At 35.1% G+C, this 23,451-nt stretch overlaps 1 protein-coding gene across 2 annotated transcripts in view; it reads left to right on the forward strand.

Moving 5' to 3' along the window:
- The window catches only part of ATF2 (activating transcription factor 2), an 84,892-nt gene that overhangs the window by 18,369 nt on the left and 43,072 nt on the right, over nt 1-23,451 (forward strand). Inside the window, exons 3-7 of one of the 2 annotated variants that reach the window (XM_080669274.1) lie at nt 8,533-8,607; nt 10,728-10,797; nt 18,620-18,716; nt 21,825-21,943; nt 22,076-22,204. In XM_080669274.1, the coding sequence (XP_080525400.1) occupies nt 8,576-8,607; nt 10,728-10,797; nt 18,620-18,716; nt 21,825-21,943; nt 22,076-22,204 (447 nt within the window). In that variant the 5' untranslated portion in view covers nt 8,533-8,575. The remainder of the gene's footprint in view (nt 1-8,532; nt 8,608-10,727; nt 10,798-18,619; nt 18,717-21,824; nt 21,944-22,075; nt 22,205-23,451) is intronic. The other variant, XM_080669275.1, reaches the window with a different exon arrangement.

Below are 23,451 nucleotides of genomic sequence, written 5' to 3' on the forward strand. Positions count from 1 at the left end.
CACAAGAGCGTGGGTCCCCAGGGGCTCGCCTGGAACCGGGGTTCACTGCAGTCAGAACTGGGGCACAGTGCTGTCAGGAGCCTCTGACTCCCCTCCACCAGGGAAAGCCCGCGGCAACCTCCGCAGCCCTTGTGCGCACCGGTGCGGGCGCGCTTTCAGTCCTCCGCCTTCCCCGGCTCCCGAGTCTCCGCCCGAGAGTCCAGACTCCCCCCACAAGAGCGTGGGTCCCCAGGGGCTCGCCTGGAACCGGGGTTCACTGCAGTCAGAACTGGGGCTCAGTGAAGTCAGGATCCTCTGACTCCCTTCCACTAGGGAAAGCCTATGGCAACCTCCGCAGCCTTTGTGCGCACTGGCCCGCGTGCGCCTTCAGACTTCTGCCTTTCCCAGCTCAAGTCTCCGCCCAAGAGTCCAGACTCCCCCCGTAAGAGCGTGGGTCCCCAGGGGTTCGCCCGGAACTGGGGTTCAGTGCAGTCAGAACTGGGGTTCAGTGCGGTCGGAGGCTTCCTTCCCCCTTCCGCCAGAGGAAGTCAGCCAGGCTCTCAGCCGCCCTTCCTCTCTGCGCGCACAAAGCCCCTTTGCCGTACCTCCAATTCTCTGTGAGCTTTTCTCCTTCCTTCTAGTTGTAGAATTTTCACTCAGCCTGCTTTCCTGTGGTTCTGGATGGTGTCCATTCTGTCTTTTAGTTGTAGTTTTGAAATTGTTGTGCGAGGCAGCAGTTTAGGTGTTTACCTATGCCGCCATCTTGGTTTCTCCCTCACATATTTTTTAAATATTTTTTTATTGGTTTCAGACAGGAAGGGAGAAGGGAAAGAGAGATAGAAACATCAGTGATGAGAGAGAATCATTGATCGGCTGCCTCCTGCATACCCCATACTGGGGAGTGGAGCCCTTGACTGGAATCAAACCCAGGACCCTTCAGTCCCCAGGCCAAGGGTCTATCTACAGAGCCAAACCAGCTAGGGCTAAATTAACATTTTAGAACATAGAGGTTTCTGAAGTTAGTCACCAGAAATTGTCTCCTTTTTATTTAAGATTCATTTACTCACATTATTTTCTAAAAAGTGAATTAGTTTTCTTTTTATTTGTTTTTAATAGAAATGTTAAAAAGCAAATATTTTTGTCAGCTGAATTATTTGAATGACAGAATTCAAATGGCATGGGAATATTAATACTGCAACCTAACGGATCATCTAACAGCTTTAATGCACATTATATATACATATTTTTTAAAATATATTTTACTGATATTTTACAGAGAGGAAGGGAGAGGGATAGAGAGAAAGAAACATCGATAAGAGAGAAACATCGATCAGTTGCCTCCTGCACACCTCCCATTGGGGATGTGCCCGCAACCAAGGTACATGCCCTTGACTGGAATCGAACCTGGGACCCTTCAGTCCGCAGGCTGACGCTCTATCCACTGAGCCAAACCGGTTTCGGCACATTTTATATTTTTTTAAAGGAAACTGTCCTTTGGACAAATAATTGTCTAATATCACCCCTCAAGACTTTATTCAGATATAGAAATTGTTCTACTATAGTATTATTCTGTTTGCTCTTAACCTTGCAGTACAGAATACAGTTTTTCTATTCTTTGGTATCTCATAACATGAAAGTTATAAACCAGAAACAAGCAGAGAATTGTTAGAGAATCCATATGTTTTATGGTATTTTTTTCTCATATAACTACTGGTAAAAACTACCTACTAATTATATAATGGTTGTATAGTAAATTATTATAGTGCATATTACTTACATACAATGTAAACTATAAATTTTTCTTAATTTAAATTTTAAATTACTTGTTGAAATTTTTTTAAAGTTCAGAATCTTTTAAAAGTAAGTTGCCAGCATATCTCATCATCCTCCAAAACTTTGTTTTCTATAATAAAACATTCTCCTACAAAATCACAATATAACCGTGAAAATCAAGAAATTAATATATTACTACCATCTAATTTGCACATCACATTTAAGTTTTGCCATTTATTCCAATAATGTCTTTTATATTTATAGCAAAAAGATTCAGCTGGAATCTCACATTGCAGTTAGTTGTTATGTCTCATTGGTCTTTTTCAATATGAAACAGTTCCTCAATCTTTCCTTGACTTGGATAACTTGTGGAGATTATAAGCCAGTTATTTTGAAGAGTTTACCGCAATTTAGAGTTGTATAACATTCTTCATGACTAAATTCGGTTAATGTATCTTTGATATGACTATCATAGAAGTGATAATATATCCTTCTTACTCCATCTTATCAAGGCACATGGTATTAATTTCCCCTACTTCTAGGGTGAATTTGGATACCTGAGGTAAAGTGATGTTTGTCAGATTTTTATACTATAAATTACCCTTGGCTTAAGTAATTAAAATGTATTTTATAGGGTGATAGAATATAAATATTCTGTCTTGTCAAACTTTCAGTTTATTCTTTTATTTCAGCATGGATTAATGGAATCCTACTTTATTCATGATATGAGCCATTAATGCCATTATTTATTTTGATTCTCAAATTGTCTTAGATTTGGCCACTTTCTGGCCGGATTCATATGTAAGTCCTTCTTTACTTTCTGGCTCAAGATATTCAAAGCCCATCCTGTACTTTCCCTGCCACAGCCCTGAGATCTGCCAAATTTTAAAGTTCCTTTCGGTGGAGAATGGTATCTAGACATCAACATCTGGTTGCTAAGTGGGCTTATTGCTGAAGGGGTATCAATGTTCCCAGACCCTCGCAGGGTGCACAGCTAGGGAAATATATGTGTTGTCATCTATATTTCTGTATTTTTATATCTATAGTAGAGGCCCAGTGCACAATTTCGTGCACGGGTGGGGTCCCTAGGCCTGGCCGGCGTTCAGGGCCAATAGGGGCCTGCTGGCTGGGGGGAGGGACTGCGGGAGGTTGGCCGGCCTGCTGCGGGGAGGAACCGGCTGGGGAGAGGGACTGAGGGAGGTTGGCCGGCCAGCAGGGAGGGACTGGGGGAGGTTGGCCAGCCACAAAGTTGGCTGTGGAAGTGCACTCACCACCACAGGGCAGCTCCTGCATTGAGCGTCTGCCACCTGGTGGTCAGTGCGCATTATAGTGAATGGTCGACCATTCGTTCCGGTTGTTTGATCATAATGGTCGCTTAGGCTTTTATATACACTGAGTGGCCATATTATTATGATCTCTGAATGCATAGTAATCTGGCCACTCAGTGTAGACTGACCACAGAGTTGGGATTTTAAAATAAGGTTTTTCCATGTATAAGAACTGCATTGTGGGTAGTTAGAAAGAAGCAGAGGACTTACTAGCCAGAGGCTGGGTGCCAATATCTCCTGGTTCCTTGACATATCAAGATTTGCAAGCTTTCCCTTATACATAAGTACACTGAGTGGCCAGATTATTATGCGTTCAGAGATCATAATAATCTGGCCACTCAGTGTATATAGATGGAAAGTCATGAATTCATGCCAAATCTCATCTCATACAAAGGTTCATTATGTATAATTATCTTCACCCACAATGTGAATTTACCATCACCTACCACATCCTTGGTAATAGTTACTTATTCAGTCAATTCCTGTATATAATGAATTACCTGTTGTTAATAGGCCCTCTCCTCCTTACCCATTATATATCCTCTGCTTGGGCCTTGATATCTTTTGCCGGAATGGTGCCAACCCTATTCCTTACCTCATGTGGATGCCTCCTCACCCTACTTGGGCATTGACATCCCACATCAGTATACATACCCCCTCCATACACTTTCCTCAGCCAACTCAGACTCCCCTCAGGTCCAAACCCTATTCCCTCCTTGCTCACCTTGCCCAGGCTCTAACACTATACTGGACTATCCCTCAATGGCCTAAGCTGCCTCCTATGAAGACACCCTTTCTTCCTGCACCCCCCTCCCCCCCACCCCGGAAGCTTGGCTTTCATATTAATTTTAAGTTATAAGAAATGGTTTGCCAGTTAATTTCTCCCATTTCCTTCTGTTCATCTTTCCTTACAGTGTTCTTCTTTACTATTTTCTTATTGGCATTTTATATTATGTGTGATTTTATTTGATAAAGGCTCAGTTGTATAACTCTACAAGTCACAAGAGAGTCCTTTGTACTATTTTTTTAAAGGTGGTTTACCTAAAATTTTGGTATAATTGGTAGGCATAGAATAGCAAGGTATAATAGCCGATATGCTTAGTACAGCAGGGCTTACCAGTTGGTAGGCACATTATAGCAGTTGAAAGGTTTTTGTCTTATTTTTTACCTGGAGTAAGTTATTTCACTTTTGGGAACCACTTTTATAGTTTGACTAGTTAGGACCACATCAGGAACCCAGTGGAGGTACATGATCAGAAATCTATATCATAAGAAAGAGCCTATGATATATATTCAAGAAAGAATTTTGTTCTAACATTTTACTTTTTAATAATCAGCAAAGCAAGTATTTCACAAATAACCATTTTACATGTATGAAAAAGTTCAACCTTATTACTATGTCAAGATATGCAACTTGAAAATTAGGTGGGTGTGTGTGTTTTTTTCACTAATCTGAAAAAAGTGTTAAAAAATAATATATACTGTTGGTGTGGATATTGAGGAATGGGACTTTTCTGTACTATACTTGTGAAGTAGAAATCAATATTATATATTTGAGGGCAGTTTAGAAATATAAATCAAAAGCCTTAAAAATATGCCTTCAAAACACTAGTTTGAAAGAATATATGCACCCCTGTGTTCATTGCAGCATTATTTACAATAGCCAAGCTATGGAAGCAACCCAAGTGCCCATCAGTAGATGAGTGGATAAAAAAACTGTGGAACATATATAAAATGGAATATTACTCGGCCTTTAAAAAGAACGAAATCTTGCCCTTTGTGACAGCATGGATGGACCTGGAGGGTATTGTGCTAAGTGAAATGTCAGTCAGAGAAAGATAAATACCACATGACTTCACTTATATGTGCAATCTAAAGAACAATATAAACACACAACAGAAACAGACTCATAAATAAAGAGAACAGACTGATGTTGCCAGAGCGGGGGAGGGGGATTGGGAAACTGGATGAAATAGGTGAAGGGATTGAGAAGTACAGATTGGTAGTTACAAAATAACCATGGGATATAAAGTACAGCATGGGGAATATAGTCACTAATAGTACAATAACTATATATGGTATCAGATGGGTACTGGAAATATCAGGGAACACTTTGTAAAGTATATGATTGTCTAACCACTATGCCATACACCTGAGACTAATACAAAGTAATATTGAATGTAAACTATAATTGAAAAAAAACACAAAACTTTCAAAAAGTAAATAAATATATATATATATATCTATATATATATATATATAGATATATATATGCCTTCTCTTTGACAGCAATTTCATGTCTATAAATTCATCCTATGGAAATTATTACAGATATTGCACAAAAATTTGTCCTCAAGGATATTCATCGATGATGAAAATTGACAAAAGAATTAGAAATAAAATCTAACATTTAATGTTACTATTATTTAATGATGTCACAGATTTTAGATAATTGCATTTTAAAGGAAGTTGTACTCTTTTTATAATTTTTATTTTTTTAATGTTTTTATTTATTTATTTTTAAATATATTTTATTGATTTTTTTACAGAGAGGAAGGGAGAGGGATAGAGAGCTAGAAACATCGATGAGAGAGAAACATCGATCAGCTGCCTCCTGCACACCTTCCAATGGGGATGTGCCCGCAACCAAGGTACATGCCCTTGACCGGAATCGAACCCGGGACCCTTCAGTCTGCAGGCCGACGCTCTATCCACTGAGCCAAACCGGTTTCAGCTATTTTTTTAATGTTTTTATTGATTTCAGAGAGAGGAAGGGAGACGGGGAGAGAGATGGAAACATCAATGATGAGAATCATCCATCAGCTGCCTCCTGCACGCCCCCTGTTGGGGATTGAGCCCGGAACTCAGGCATATGCCCTGGCCGGGAATCAAACTATGACCTTTTTGTTCATGGGTCCACGCTCAACCACTGAGTCACACAGGCTGGGCACTCTTTTTTTTTTTTTTTTTTTTTTATTGTTTAAAGTATTACATATGTCTCCTTTTTTCCCCCCCATCGACCCCTCCCTGGCCACTCCCAGCCCCCAGGATAAGCCCCCACTGCCCCAGTGTCCATTGGGTATGCTAATATGCATGCATACTTTTTAAAAAAATCCTTACTTGAGGATATGTTTTTTATTGATTCCCCCGCAACCCCCCCTTAGGGAGAAGAAGTGAGGAAGGGAAGGATGGAGAAAGAAAGTTGAGAGAGAAACATTGATCAGTTGTCTCCCTCACGTGCCCTGACTGGGGATCAAACCCACAATCTAGGTGTGTGCCCTGACTGGGAATCAAATCTAACACAACCTTTTTGGTGTATGGGAGGATGCTCCAACCAACTGAGTCACCCGGCCAGGGCCCTCCTGTGTACTCTTTATGACAGTGATTTTTTCCCACTAGTATAGTTTGTGGATGCTTGCCAGAGAGAATGGTATGGTATATTAAGAGTTCTCTATCTGCATTCATTGTCTTCTTCAACAATTTATAGTTCAACAAAAGCTTCCCTTCCAGGCTTTCCTATGAACATATTTTCAACCTTCCTGTGAAAGGGAGATAAGCCTGGATTTAGAGGCTTGAGATTCAGTTAGATTAACAAAGAGACGGCATTTTAAGCCTGACAGAGGAATTACCATTTATGTCTCAAAGTGCTTCAGCTGTTATATTTACAGCTACCTCAGCTAGGTATTAGAAAAATAGTAATAAGGAACTGGAATTTTTATTGGGTGTGTAGGAAATAGGCTGATATGTAGGTAAGGAACTTCTTTTTTAGAGAAAGGGGACAATTGTGGTAGGGGAGTGGAAAGGATGAGAGAGAAAGGCACCAAGGGTTCAATCTCTCAGAAGGCATTTCTAGAACTTTCAGAGTGGTCCCTGCACTACCTCTATATTCTTATAGTATTTTAACTCTCATTCTTACCAAAGGAATTGAAATTAGATTTCTGTATTTTTCTTTCTTCTGCTAGACTAAAAGTTTCTCACATGTAAGCACTTTTTTTTTTTCTAAAAATTTTTGTGTTTTGGCATATATAAGATGTTTAAATGCTTCTGGAACTTAACTAAGTTTAAATACTGTTTTGGTTTTTCAAAGCAATATAGTAATAAAATGATCTAAACTTATTTGTCTTGTTCATGCCATACAGCTATGTATTCATTCCTTATATTTTATGAGTAAATGTTATGAGCTATGCAATGTTTTAGGTACTTAACCCAAAAATAAGTTCTTTGCCCTCACTGAGCACACATTCTACTGGTAATGACAGCATAACTTTTATAGGTTTCCTTTGGCTTATTCTAGTGTTCTTTTCCCTCTTCTCACAGACAGCATGGCAAAGATAGATGTGAATGAAGAAAATCTTACCAGATGGAAGTTTTGCCTGGGGCCAGGGAAAAAACTTCCTTTTTGCTATCTCCTATAGCCAGTGGTCGGCAAACTCATTAGTCAACAGAGCCAAATATCAACAGTACAACGATTGAAATTTCTTTTGAGAGCCAAGTTTTTTAAACTTAAACTTCTTCTAACACCACTTCTTCAAAATAGACTCGCTCAGACCGTGGTATTTTGTGGAAGAGCCACACTCAAGGGGCCAAAGAGCCGCATGTGGCTCGCGAGCCGCAGTTTGCCGACCACGGTCCTATACCCCATCACTCTTGACTCCAGGCTCAGAACTGTGGCTATTTACAGATTTTCTTACAAGAATCATCCACTGTTTCTGAGCAAGACATTCTTGACACCAAAATTATAGAAGCAAAATTATGAAAAGTAAAAGTTTTTCTTTCTGTACCATTGGCTTATTTAAATAAGTATATATAGTTACTCTGTTCACCTACTAGATGGAATTTCAGTGAATGCAAGATGAAATCGTATTAGCAGAGTTTTAATGGACCACTGACCTGGATAGTTTTAGTAAGTTACTTGTCCTTCAGCTAATATCAAATAAGTAAGTTATAAAGTTATGGAAGTGAGAACTGCTTATATAGATCAAATGCATTATGAGACAAATAGATTTTGATGAATTAGGATAAGAACCTCACCACCATGAACTACATTTAAAAAAATTAAAAGGCTTTTGAAATACTAGCTCTCATCTTTCTCATCAGTCTTCAGAAGTCAGGTTTTTCACCCTTTTAAAGGCTACTCTTTAACCACAGCCGTAAAGGTCAAATGAAATGTTTCTTTCTCTTTTACTCTCTTTGTGGTGGAGTTTGATATATTAATATATATCTTTATATATATTTATACAAATGTTTAAGTCATTTACATGGGTGGTATTCATATTTAAGAAGTAGTACTGTATTATAAAGATTCTTAATAGTGACTGGATTTTTGGATGACAGTAACAGTGTCATTATTTGAGTATTATTTTTTCTACAGTATTTCAAGAAATGTTTAAGTACTATTAAGAGTGGGAAACCACTTGGGTTTTTTTTTGTTTTGTTTTGTTTTGTTTTTCAGTATCCTTGCAATGAAAAAAAGGACGTGATAAGTTGTTCAACTTATGAAATTCAAGTTACGTGTGAATTCTGCCAGGTATGTATGCAATATTTGATATTTTTAGCCATTTTAATATTTTAGAGTATAACATTTTTCATAGGTTGTTTCGATATAAATATTTTGGTGTTTTTCCATTAGTAAGAAAACACCTTGTGTGTTGTTTAGTTGAAAATACTATTGTTTTTAAATTTTTTTAAAATATATTTTTATTGATTTCAAAGAGGAAGGAAGAGGGAGAGAGAGATAGAAACAACAATGATGAGAGAGAATCATTGATTGGCTGCCTCCTGCACGCCTCCCACTGGGGATCGAGCCCGCAACCCAGGCATGTGCCCTTGACCGGAATTGAACCTGGGACTCTTCAGTCCTCAGGCCGACACTCTATTCACCTAGCCAAACCGTCTAGGGCTGTTTATTAAATAGAGCATCTAAATTCACTTAACTATAGTAAACATAAACATATTTTAGGGTTTTGATTTATCTTAAAATGATTACAAATAATAATGGTCCCATGAGATAATCTGTAAAAAAGGGTTCAAATAGCAAATGGATGTGGAAAAAATATTCTAGGTGCTTCTTTACTCATTTCACTTGAACATGTTGATGGCTCTGAGAAGTCGTACCAAAAAAAGTACTTCAGCATTTTCCAAATTTGTTTGGCAAATTTGTTTACATTTTTCTATAATAGCTATTGTCATTCCTACTGGAAATGCTTTGGGAAGCATTGCTCCAAAGAGTTAACAAGCTAGTATTGAAAAGGCCAGAATTTTTAGTTGCATCAAATACACTTGTTATATATAATTTCTAGAAAGAATGCAAAACAAAAGCCTATAAGTTGATAGAAGGAATAATTGGAAACTTTAAGTCTAAATCTAAAAGTAGAAAGTAATCTTCACTCAAAAATGTCTTTTTGTAGTTGTTTTGTTCAAATCAGGATCCAAAAAGATCACCATATTGCATTTGGTTAGTATGTTTATTAAACCTCTTTTAACCTAAGACAATTCCGTCTATTTCCTGTTCTCTTTTGTTCTGTAATGTTGTTTATTTATCTATTGATAAGACCAGGTAGTTTGTCCTATAGAATTAAGCTAATTATAACCTGGTAGTGTTGTTCAACATGTTTTTCTATCACCTATATTTCCTATAGCTGTATCTACAGAGGCTTAATTACATTAGGTTTGACTTTTTTATCCCCAAGAGTACTTCATGTGTTTTCTATTACATCATATTAGGAAACATGTAATTTTTTTTGTTCGACTTTTAGTGATGTTAATTTAAGACTGACCAGTAAGTTTAGGTGCTATCAGCCCAATTCAACCATTATAAAGTTCTCATCACTTTTTTTCAAAATGGTTTTATCAGACATTGATGATAGTTGCCTAAATCCATTATTTTATTAGTGGTTAAAGTGGTGATTTTCTAGCTACAGTATTTCATTCTTTCTGCACTTTACTATTTAACAGGAAACATTTAGCCTGATAGATCAGCGTACCTACCCTTTTTTTTTTTTTTAATCCTCATTCAAGGATATGTTTATTGATTTTAGGGAGAGAGAGAGAAGAGGGAGAAACATCCAGTGGTTGCCTCCTGTACCCAACCCTGACCAGGGATCAAACCCACAACCTGTGCCCTTCCGTGGAATCAGATCCCCATCCTTTTTTTTATTTTTTTAATATATTTTATTGATTTTTTACAGAGAGGAAGGGAGAGGGGTAGAGAGTTAGAAACATCGATGAGAGAGAGACATCGATCAGCTGCCTCCTGCATGCCCCCCACTGGGGATGTGCCCGCAACCAAGGTACATGCCCTTGACCGGAGTCGAACCTGGGTCCCTTGAGTCCGGAGGCCGATGCTCTATCCACCGAGCCAAACCGGCTAGGGCTGATCCCCATCCTTTTTGGTGTACGAATGGAGCCATCTTGGCAGATGCCCTATCTTTTTCTTCTGTAGTATAAAATCTGCATGTTTACATATATTTGTCTACTCATAATAAGGTAGAAGATAGGGTTAGAATGTCACTAAAAGTGTATCATTTCACATTTGGATAGAAAAGGTAACAAACTTAGTGAAAATAAAAAATATTACATTTTAAATTATTCTTGAATTAAAAATCTGTACTGTAAAACATTTAGCCATCTCTTAATGTTTTACTATAGGCAATACAAGGACCTGTGGAATATGAGTGATGACAAACCCTTTCTATGCACTGCCCCTGGATGTGGCCAGGTAATATATAAATTACTTTAAATCATTTTGTATATTTATATTTGTTAAAACACTGATGACAGTATATGTTATCATTAAAAGGATTCTCTTACAATGTTTTGTAAAGTTTTGGAGTTAAAGAAAATAACCCAGAATAATTTGGGGAAGGAATTCTTTTTCCTCAGTAGCATTATGTGAGTTTTAAAAAATTCAACCTAATATTGAAAAAAAAGTTATATCTTATAATGGAAAGATGAAAACCTGGACAAAATCTAGGTTTTAAAAGTATTTTCATTTGACCATTATTGGTAGAAAATCACTGTAAACTGCCTAATTGGAAATTAGATGTACATTATCATATATGAAAATTATTTTATTTGCTCAACTCTTACGAAATTAGCTAATATTTACCTGAGAGTATTATTAATGTATTAATGTTCTTAAAGCTAACATCTTTAATACAGAGCATGTGTGGAAGCATTTTCAGAAAATAATACTTCAGTGTTGTTTCAGAAATAATATTTCAGTGTTTTGTAACAGGCTATTAAATTATTAACTTATGCTATTATAATTATTCTAATCTTAAAATAACTACAGGTACTAAAGAATTAAAGAATAAATTCAATGTGTAGTGAAATTACAGACTACTTAAATAGATAAATTGTAAATAAAAATAAGTATGAAAGTGTTTTATTCTGATATATCACATTTACTCCTTGGACTCAGTACTGAGTTAAATGGACAAAGAGGTGGTATTACTCAAGTCATCCATTTTGCTGGAGTGGTTTGAATAGACACAACATGATTCTATAATAGCCTGGATTATAGTAAACACAGTATGTTTGTTGCTAGAGCCAGTTTTGCTATGTTGTTCTAGGAATTATTCTTAGAAACTCAGTCTCAAACGAACCCCTTATTCCTTCTCCTATTCTTTTCTTAAAATAGTAAGAATTGTTTATCTCATGATTGATTCTTTACTAATACACACGCCATTTTTTAATAAAAAGTATTACATTTAAATTTGCTTAAATTCAGCAGAACAAAAGGAAACCTATTGCTAATATAAGAATATATATGTGTATGTGTATCATCAGAGATTGTTTCTTAAAAGACCTTTCTAATATTATAAAAAGGAAAATATTAAGGAGTTAGAATTGTTTTTAGACTCTATTGTGAAAGGAGTTAACATTCATACTTCCTCATACCTCTTCTTCCTATTTCTTGATGTCTGATAATTATTTTGTTTTTTAATTGTCAAGGTTTGTAATACATTTTCTCTAATAACCTGTAATTCCCGTATTTGCTTATCTTACTTCCATTTAAATAGTATAGATAGAGAAAAAGGGAAGAACTAAGTTTTAAGGCACTGTGTATTTAGAAGTCAGAAAGAGAAGGGGGAGGATGTAGAATAGAAGGCTGAGAAGCAGCAAACAAGAAAATTGTGTCCTGGAAGTCAGGTAGAAGAAGTGTTTCAAAGTGGGGGAACAATGTAGTCAGATAGTTGATAGTAAATTACTATTGGATTAAGAAATATGAAGATTATTAGGTGAGTAGTTTCATTGAAGTGGCAGTGACAACAATGTGATTGCAGTAGGTTAAAGAGAAAATGGGGAGAACCAGAAGTGGAAAACATTATAAGACAGCTCTTTCATGGAGTTGAGCTTAAAGGGAACAAAAATATAGCTGGAGGAAGATTGAAGATGGAGCTTATTTGTTTTGCATTGTATAGTGGGAATATCACAGCATATTTGACCCTGCAGAGAGAGAGATTGTTACAGGATTTGGGTCCTTAAGTAGGTAAAAGAAAGGATGGGATCTGGTGCTCAAGTAAAGGGACTGGCCTTAATTAGACCATGGGCAATTATTCCATAGTAACTGAGAGTAAAAAGGGAGGGTTTGGAAGGTTTGAATAGAGAAAAGAAAGCATACAGACATATTTCCTTCAATATAGTCAGCATAAAAAACAAAATTACATTTTTGTTTATTCCATTGCACAAAAAAATTACCTTTAGAAGCTATGCCATGCTGTTTTAAATAGACTTAGGGGTGGCAAATTTTTAGCCCCTTGTACTACTTAGGATGCTGGGTAGGTCAAAAAGTCAATCTAACAATAGCTTGAACAGTTTGTTTTTTATGTAACAGCCCAGAAGTAGGAGTTCCAGGGCAGGCTGACTGCTATCCTCAACATGTGAATTCCATTTTTAGGTCCAAGATGGCTGGCCCAGCTCCTGCCATCAGGTTCACATTCCAGCAATAAGAAGGGAGAATGGGAAACAGAACACACACACACACACACACACACACACACACTCACCATTTTATTAACATTAACTGGAAATAATGCGTATAATTTTCATTTATTTCTTTTGGCAAGAACTCAATCACATGGCCACCTTATTGCAAAGGAAGCTAGAAAATGTAGTCTTTGTTCTGGGCAGCCAGGTATTCAACTAAAATTGGGAAATTCCTTTGGGAAAATTTTGAGTAATAGAGATTGAGGGACATTTAGCAGTCCTTTTCATAGTTTTCAGAGATAAATTTTCATTTGGGGACATAGCAATAAGTCATTTGGAGCCTGAATCTGGTTAACTTGGGTACAATAAGTCCTCACTTAATGTTAGTAGATTCTGCAACTTTAAGTGAAATGACATATAACAATCATAAGCAAAAATGAATGAAAGACCTTTCAAGGACCTGCTGTAATGTTTTTAAAGTTGAAAACAAAGTTTTCAATATCTGGAATTTAGTTGTCAGTAATGTATCAGTGTTGGTTTCTTAGTTAGGGGTATACCATACCTATTATTTATCTGTGCCCAACTTGTTTCAAATAGTATTTGAGAAATTAAAGGTTCATATAATAGTTGTCATAATAATAAAAACAATAATATTTTTAACTTCGTTAGCCACTGTGCTAAGAAGGTTATGTGGATTGTCATTTAATGCTTCCAACAACTCTATGAAATGGGTGGTTATGGCTCATTTTTCTGAGTCACAAAACCAGGAAGTATTGGAAATAAGTTTGTACCCAAGCCTATCCTTGTGTTCTGTCCGTAAATAGAATGTTCAGGCCTCAAGGTATATTTGAATACAGATCTTGGTATTTGTTATCTTTCAATTAACATGGTTTTTATTTCCTCTTAATAACAAAAGTTTCCCTGAAAATGTTGACAGGCTTAAAATGGCAAAATAAAATCTAGAGAGGATTTTGTTAACATTAGGAGCATTTCATAAGTCCTTCTCCCCTTTTATTTTTTAAAACAAAATTGGGACCTTACTGCATTTAGATAGTTTTATATTCTATCAGTATGCAGATTACATTGCATGTACCATAAGCATTTTGTGTGTTAATTGAAAACATGGATTTATGCTGCTGTGTCCTATTCTATTGCCAGAACATATCCCATAACTTATTTACTCATTCCTCTATTAGGGACTTTTATAACTTATTAAATTTGTATGATTTTTATATAATGTACAATTTTATGAGTATATGTAATACAACATAAGTATATATAATTTTATAATTCCAGTATTATAAGCAACAGTGTGATGAAATCCTTTATAAGCATCTCTAATTAATTTCTTAAAATACATTCTTAAAAATAGATTACTTGTTCAGAATGTATACACAATTTTGAGGTTCTTCATACATTTTGCCATATTGTTTTTAAAAGCTAAGCCAATTTTTATTCTAATAGTTTATTTAAGCACTGGCTTTCTCGTGAACACTCCAGTTTGGGGTATTACTTCTTTTTTGTGTGTGTGCCTGTATTTATTCCCTAAGGGATTTAAAATAATCTCAATGTTATAATAATATCTTATAACTGTTACTGATCAAAATAGTAACCTGGCTGCCATGGTCGGGTCGCTCAGTTGGTTGGAGTGTCATCCCATACACCAAAAGGTTACAGTTTTGATTTCTGGTCAGGGCACATACCTAGGTTGCGGGTTCAATCCCCAGTCCAGGCGCTTGGAGGAGGCAACTGATAGATATTTCTTTTTCTCCATTCCTCTCTAAAATCAATTAAAAAAACATATCCTTGAGTGAAGATTAAAAAAAAATGTAACCTGGCTAATGTCAGCATCATCCATTTGTTAAGTCTTTCTAAGAACATAAATGGAATGTCTCTTTTTAGATTCAAATAATATTTCCTAGGAAATCAAAACTTCAACTGATGTGATCCTGATGGCCTCATAACTTAGTTGTACCTATTTATCTGTTAAATAGGATTAATAAACTATGTCATGTGTGTGAATTAAATGCAGAATGACTGATTTCTTAGGAAGTTAATTCTAGTGTGTTCAAGTGTTCATGCCTTGGAATTACAGATTTCTCTATTCCATATATCAGAGCTTATATCGCTTTATTATAAAAGCATCAGATTCACATCCCTTCAGTCTATCAGGTTGCCCTTCCTTTTTTAACCTTTTAAGAGAGATGATTATCCTATCCTACCTTTCTTGACTGCTTTTCTCATTGTTTATTCAGCTATATGCTCGAAGTCTTGTTTAACACAATACTGTGCACATTTCGCATTGGATTTGTGCTCTTATGTTCTCAATATGTTGTTATTGCTAGCAGTATCATTACAATTTTATTCAATACATATTTTTAGAATAAATTTTTTAAATTTGGCTGGGAAAACAATTCAAACAGATTTTGCAAAAATTTTATTTTAGCACGTAGTATCTACTTTTATATAAGTATTTATTGAAAAGATGCATTTTATTTATTCATATATATATAGGCATTGGCAAAAGTAGGCTTACAGTTGTAATGCAAATAATATAATAATTAATAAGTAAATAATAATACAAGAATAAAACCTGTGTTTTGTGTACTCTCAACTGCAAACCTACTTTTGCCCAACCCTGTATATATCTTTTCTTGGTGACCTTTTTTATTTTTTAAGAAATCTTTATTGTTGAAAATATTACATATGTCCCTTTTTTCCCCCCATTGCCCTCTTCCGTCCCTTCCTTCCCCCCCTCCCCCAAGCCTATTGGTGACCACCTTTTGTCAAGATTACCTTTTGCCACTGTCTTAAAGTTTCTTGCTAGAGGTAAATAAATTTTCTTATATGACAACCCAAGTTAAACTCACCTGTATCAACTACCGATTTTAGTATATTTTATCCATGTATATAAGTGATACCATTATATGACCAACAATTCCTTTATAAATAGCATTTAGGTAAATTTGATCTGGAGATAGAACATTCATATTTCTTTCATTTCCCCTTTTAATATTAGTATGACCCAAAATGTTTTTAGGGTCTTTTTAGCTGCTTCTTTTCACTTAGGATCCATCTTGGTGCCATTTTCACATGTTTTGTACAAAACATAATGTTATTTATTCTATATGTAGTTGCTCTTTGATTTGAATATTTGTGGTCAAGCCATTCAAGCAGAAGATATTGGTAGAATAAAATTCCTGGGAGGTAATTTTCCAACTTCTTATTTATTAATTATGCTGACTTTGCTGTTTTGAAATCTAAGACCTCTATCTACCAAAATACATTCACTCACAAATGTTTACTGATTCTCTTCCATGCAGAAGTCACATTAAAGTGAATTTTGCTTTAAGATACATGTACTTTTAAACATGTAATGCAAAGTTAAAAGCAATGAAATAATGCCAGTAAACTGCAGATATGTTCATTCTCCAAGAGTTTTGTTATTCAACAGTCTGTCAATTCTCCAAATTTGCAAGGGATTCTTAAAATGATAAAGCATATGAAAATAGCACTTGAGTGGGGAAAACTGGGTTATGGTCCCAGTTGCTGCTTAGTAAATGTTTGAAGAGTGAACAAATGAATAAATTAAGAGATGGGGGTGGTACTGTTGCATCTGAACACTTACCTTCAATGGGACCATAAGCAGGTTCTGAAAAGGCGTCATATAATAATAGACATTTTTCTATTGGTGTATACAGTTACCTAAAGATTGAGTGGTAAACCATCCTATCTAGTAAAGAGGGAATATGCTAATTGACCGTCAGGCCCTCACAAAGATGGCAGTGCCCACAGCCAACAAGGAGGGAATATGCTAATAGACTGCCACGCCCTCAAAGATAGCGGCACCCACAGCCACAAGATGGCGGCGCCCAGTCCCCTCAGCCCTGCTGGGGCGGCAGGCGCACGGCACGGCCGGGCCCACCTCCACGCACCTGCCTTGGGAGTTCCCCAGTCCCCTCATCCCCCCAGCCACCCAGGGATGGTGGCTGCCCAGCCCCCCAGGGCCAGCCCGAGGTGCAGGCAAGCCTCGGATGGTGTGATGAGGGTGTCGCCTTCCCCTGATTGCTGGGTCACCTCCCGCCCCTGAGGGCTCCCGGACTATGAGAGGGGGCAGGCCGGGCTGAGGACCCCCCCCCCCCACTCCAGTGCATGAATGTTCATGCACCGGGCCTCTAGTAATTAATATGATAGCAAAATATGGCCAAATTAAATAAAAGCTTAATTTACTGAACATCGGTGGTTTTGGTGGTTTATTTTTGTTTCTTCTTTAGACTGGGCCTGAAAATTCAACTGTTTAATTGTAAGGAGCTCATTCTTTTGAACATTTATTAAATACCATATGTTAACTTTGGGGGAGCGCAAACAAATAGGAGCCCAGACTACTTTAAAGGACAGACATACAAAATAATCAATATAATATTGATAGGTACTATAACCAAGGCATTGTGCAGAGCATAATGGGCATTAATGAGAGAGATTATCATCTACAGAGTGAGGATCTGGTTGGCTTGTAAGGATGATATAGGTAGATACTCAGTGTCATACTTTTAGAATAACTAGAAAACTTTAGAATAAAGAGCATAATGGTAAGAAATGTTTCATTCTTTTACATTGTTTACATTTTATATGATCCCTTTCCAGAACCTGCTTATGGTCCCATTGAAGTTGAGTGTTCAGATGCAACAGATTCCACAAGAGAAGGAATCCATTTTGATGGTTTAAGGGAACTAAGTTAAAATATTATAAATTTAACATCCCCATTTGTAGGGACATAGTCTAGGGAGTGAGTTTAGATCTTAACTTGGCATTTTATAGTTATTGCTCTGAAATAACAAAGAGTAAGTGCTCTCAATTTTCAGTTATAAGAATTACTTAGTAAAGAGTATCTTCATAAAGGTTGATGTCCAGACATTCAGGAGATATTTAAATTATGCATTTATTATGTTGGCATGCAGGACCTATCCAAGTTAAATGTAGCTTTAAAAATAATCTTGCTTCATTTTTAAGAACTGTGTTGAAAAAAAAATCAATATTTTAAGTAAAAATTTTTTATTTTAAAATTAACTATTGTTACATTGGTTGCTATTTCTTCACTGAATTGTGAGAGGCATTCTTTTTATATGTGGTAACATAAAGAACCTGATTTACTTCTTAATTCATCCAGAAGTAATATTTTTATAAGAAAATTCTTATTTTGCAAGTGGTAAGTAACCTGAAGTCTATGTAAATACAGTACTTTTTTCAAAAGTCATTATACTGAGCATATATTTTTATTGTGATATGGCAGAAATTAATAATGGTCTGTTTTTAATGTCCAATGAAATTTATATAAAGTTTCTTTGCCTCAAGTTTTGTTTTTATATGCTCTCAAGTGAGCTATGAGACCTAGTAATATATCAGCATTGCTTATTCTTGGGTAATGGGTTTCTCTATGATTACTTGAAATCTAGTATGTTTATCTATACTAACAATAGATTCTTTTATAGTTAACAGACTGCTATTTCATTGTTAATGGTGGTTTTACATGTTGTGGAAATGAATTTCCTTATTTTACTTATTTGATCAAATTGAAAATCTTAACTATATTTTAAAACTTTTTGCCACAGCGTTTTACCAACGAGGATCATTTGGCTGTCCATAAACATAAACATGAGATGACACTGAAATTTGGTCCAGCACGTAATGACAGTGTCATTGTGGCTGGTTAGTATATGCTTTTATTAATAGCTTATATACATATTTCACCTGGAATGTGCACAATTTTTGTGTATTCTCTGTAAATAATATAGTCTGGTGATATTCCAATGACTTCATTTGCAATAAATGTTGGCAACATGTATTTTACCCATTACATATCCATGTTTCCTTCTGACCATTCATTTCACTTTGTATGGTTTTCAAATGTAGATTTCAATGTCAATTTTGTGGAAGTTAATTAGAAACCTGGGAGCATTCATACCATCTCCAAAGTTTACATTTAATAGACAATTGAACTAATGTGATGTTTAGTTATTGTTTCTTTTAGCTGTTCACACCTGGTCTACAGTGCTGTGCGAAGATAGAAAATGATCACACTCCTCCTGTTGGAGAAAGAGCACTTAGCTGACTTGTTTATTAGGATTTTTGTTTCTATTTCTTTGTACTAAACATCCATGTTAGTAAAATAACTCTGAATACTCTCCTAAATTCAGTCATTTTTGTATGTTAATCCTATGAACATACAGTATCACCTAAGCAGATGATTATCTTTCACAATATGTGAAAAGAGAATATACATTGTTTTATTGTCCTTCATGCTGTTAGTTGCCCCTTTTTAGGTATTTAAATATATATAAGCACACATCTGTGTATGTGTACACAAACATAATATGTGTAATTTTACCATATTTTATATATTTTCTAAGTATTGTGATAAAATGTTTATATGAAATCTAACATATTTATATAAATTTCTTACTTTTAGTATCATAACCACAGATTCACATATCATAAATATTCAGAATAACACTAAATTATTTTCTTCTATAAAGCTTAGGTTATACTCTTTGTAAGTCTGTATTTATATCTGAATACTGAATATTATTAATACTTTAAAATTATCACCTGAATCTAGAGATCAATTTTACATATGCAGTCTTTGGAGCAATATGAGGCAAATATTATTAGGTGGTTCCTCTAGTACTTTCAGCATCAAAATTTTTGTAATGAAAAAATTAGAGGTAACAAAAAGTTGGTAATTTATCAAAATAATTTATTTATGAAAAATGTAGGGAAATGTTCAACCTGTCTTCAACTCCACAAGTAAAAGGAAGCTAAAAAGAGTGAGGTTTGCATTTCTTTAGAGTGTCATATATCAGATATTATAAGCTGGAACCAGAAAACAGTCAAATAAGCAGTATAACACCAACAACTGGAAGGGTCACTTTCCTAGGTATGAAAGTCTTTGCTTCTCTAAAACTGTCTTAGAGCAATATTTGTCTTTGTAACTTTAACTCAAAAGTGTTTGAGATTGCTTTCTAAAAACTACTTTTCTGTCTGCATTTAGTACAATAAAAAAATAGAACACATTCAGACACAGTACTTGACCATTCATTTTTTTACTTGTGTCAAGGTGAGTAATTTAGCATTACTATATAAATAGAATGCATGATGTATGTACTATATATTTGATGATCAACAGTCATAAGCCATCTGCATGTTAAAACAATTGTGCCTGTGTTGACTTTTCTCAAGCTTGATCATTCCAGTAATCACTGATAAATGTGACTTAAACATATGCATTTTATTTTTAAGACTTTTCTCTCTCTTAAACACAAATTAGGAGCCTTCCGTTGAGCATAGATAGATAAACCCTTTAAGTGTGAACAGAAGACTCAGATTTATATACAGTTTACAAATTCAGTCATGCTAGACCTAAGCTGATATGCATGTATGGTGGGTCCTTACATAATACGATTTTAGAAATCTTTTTGGGGGTGAGGGTATGTAAGTTGCAGACAGACTAATAGGTAAAAGGATTACACAATAGACTTCTTCAGTAATTCTAATAATACTAATAGTATCGAAGATAGGCCTACATTATGTGTAATATGACAAGTAGGTCATTTTAGTGCTAACTATATATATATATATATGTATATATATATATATATATATATATATATATATATATATATATATAGAGTAAACATTAGTACTCTAATGTCATGTTAGTATATGTGTGGGGGCAATAATAAAACAATAAGTAATGCCCATTTTGGAGACACAGTAATTAACAAATGTATGAATATTAATTTCACAAAAGATTTTATGAATATTTTAGCTTAAACTAGGAGTCATCTTATACTTTTATTTCACTTAGGCTAGATTGGTGATACAAGCTATAAAATTGATGCCCTAAAAGATGTAAAATGTGACTAGAATTTCAATGTACTACCAACTCTGATCTATATGAATAAATAGCCTTGAGAATAATAAGATTTAACAGGCAAAATTCATAAATTTACTATTTTTTATTGCACGTGGACCTTAACAGTCATTTGTTCTGTAACCAACACATACATATATACTAATGTAGTACATGAGTTTATGCACATAGCATGAGTAATGTTCAAATATAGTGAAAATATTTCAAGTTTTTAAAATGTAAAGTTAAAGTCCTCTGCTGTCCTAGAAATTGTGCTAGAGCATTCCATAGATATGGAACTCTTTCATAACTAGCTCCTCGTAAAAGCTTGAAAAATGCATTAAAATAGAAAATTGGCTTCAATAGGTAGTAATGAGGGTTTTGTTTTTGTTTGTGTTTGTTATAGGGCTCTTATTTTAACCTTTTTTTCCTTATAATATTTTGATTTACCTGCTAAAGATTGTTTTATCTTAAGCATGCTTTCATAATAGATTATGAGCACTAGTGGAAGGGCCAAGTTGAGTGTATATACATGCTCTTGTCTAGTTTTCCCCAAACTGCATGTATTTTAAACATAATTTTTAATGTAAATTTTTAAAAAAATCTTATGTTGACTGATGATAATAGTTGATCTCTGAGTAGAGCATGTGTATGTCGGTCTACTCAGAAGGTATGGACTAAGAAACAAGAAGGACTTCTTTTATGGTTCATAAACTTTGAGGAAATATCTTGAACTACAACAAAAACTTAACCAAATTTTGTTTGCTTCAAAGGAAAAGGACTTTCCAAAGAGAAAATTAACAGCTGACTGAAGCAGTCCTACTAATTTGTTAATTTATTAGGTATATTTTAGGGTTCTTTATGATATTTAAATCTATATGATTACTTCTTGACATTTATTTCAGATCAGACCCCAACACCAACAAGATTCTTGAAAAACTGTGAAGAAGTGGGTTTGTTTAATGAGTTGGCAAGTCCATTTGAGAATGAATTCAAGAAAGCCTCAGAAGATGACATTAAAAAAGTATGTTGTTCACTATGACATTAAAGAGTACTTCTCACAGAACAACAATTATAGTTTATATTTCTTTTTATTTTAGATATACTGATTGGCTTTTTTTTAAACTCCTAACATTTTCTTTAATGTTTATCTTAGATGCCTCTAGATTTATCCCCTCTTGCAACACCCATCATAAGAAGCAAAATTGAGGAACCATCTGTTGTAGAAACAACTCACCAAGATAGTCCTTTACCTCACCCAGAGTCTACCACCAGTGATGAAAAGGTTAGAAATTTGTATTTATGGTAGAAACACTAAGTGGAAAATTAGCTTCCTAAGTAAGGATTAATATTTGATCTACATAACTAATAAATCGTACATAATTCAGTGTCAGGTTATATGTGAAAGCCTGTGAATAGTCAGAAATTCCAGGGAAAGAAGATTCTAGCTTTATAGATAATTAGCTTTTTATTACACACAGAAAATTTATAAGGGAGAACAGCAGTCACTTTAGATAAAACTTTTTAAAGGATATATAAATTTAACTTAAATTTTCTGGGTTTTGCTATTTTATTTTTAACTACTTTTATACAGTGACAGCTTAATTAAGAATCTTTACAATGAATATTGAACAAAGGTTATTTCAACTTTTAAGGGTTATGGGCATAGTTACTCATTCTCATCAATGCATCTTCGGTATCAGCACTAAGATGATGATGATACTGTCTTAGTACAGGCCTTTAGTAGGTGCTTTAGGGCCTCACTTCTGGATCTTGAATAGCCTAGTAACTTGAACCACCTGGCTCTCATCTTAAACTTAGTATGTCTAAATTAGAGCCCTTGATTCTTTCTACAGTTTGTCCCATCTCAGTATATTTTCTCCCAATCCATCTAGTTTCTCAAGCCAAGAATCCTTAATTTTTTTTTTCTTTTCCTTCATACTGAAATCAGCAGCAAATCTTATCAGACCTACTTCCTGAGTATAACCTTCTATTGTCTTCTGTCATCAGTGTCACCGCTTTAGTTCAAGCCATCTTAATACATTGTCACTTCCCTCTTGAAATCCTTCAGTGGTTTGCCATTGCATTTAAGGTAACTCACACTCCTTCCATACCCCTCATTGATCTGGGTTTGTCTACCAATCCAGTCTCACCTCATCCACTCTCCTGATATCTTTATCAAATATTGCAAGCTTTTTCCTGCCTCAAAAATATTGCTTCCTTCTCACTATAATGATCTCCTTATCCTTTCAGAGTCAGTTCAAATACCATTTTTTCAAAGAAGCTCACTTTACTTCACTGTACTATCTAAAGCAGCCAACTCCAACATTCTTCCAGTTAATCTTTCATTATTTATATTATGTTGTACTTTTACTCTATAGCACATTTCAATCTGAAATTCTTTTTGTTTTGTTTGTCTCTTCTGACTAGTCCTTGAGAGCATGTTGTAAATTATTAAACTTGTTTGAATAGGTAAATTTCTAATAGAATTTATCTTTCTATGAAAAATTGGACAAATGTTATTTAGGCTTT

Source organism: Plecotus auritus (genome assembly GCF_963455305.1).
Source record: "Plecotus auritus genome assembly, chromosome: 5".
Lineage (NCBI taxonomy): Eukaryota > Metazoa > Chordata > Mammalia > Chiroptera > Vespertilionidae > Plecotus > Plecotus auritus.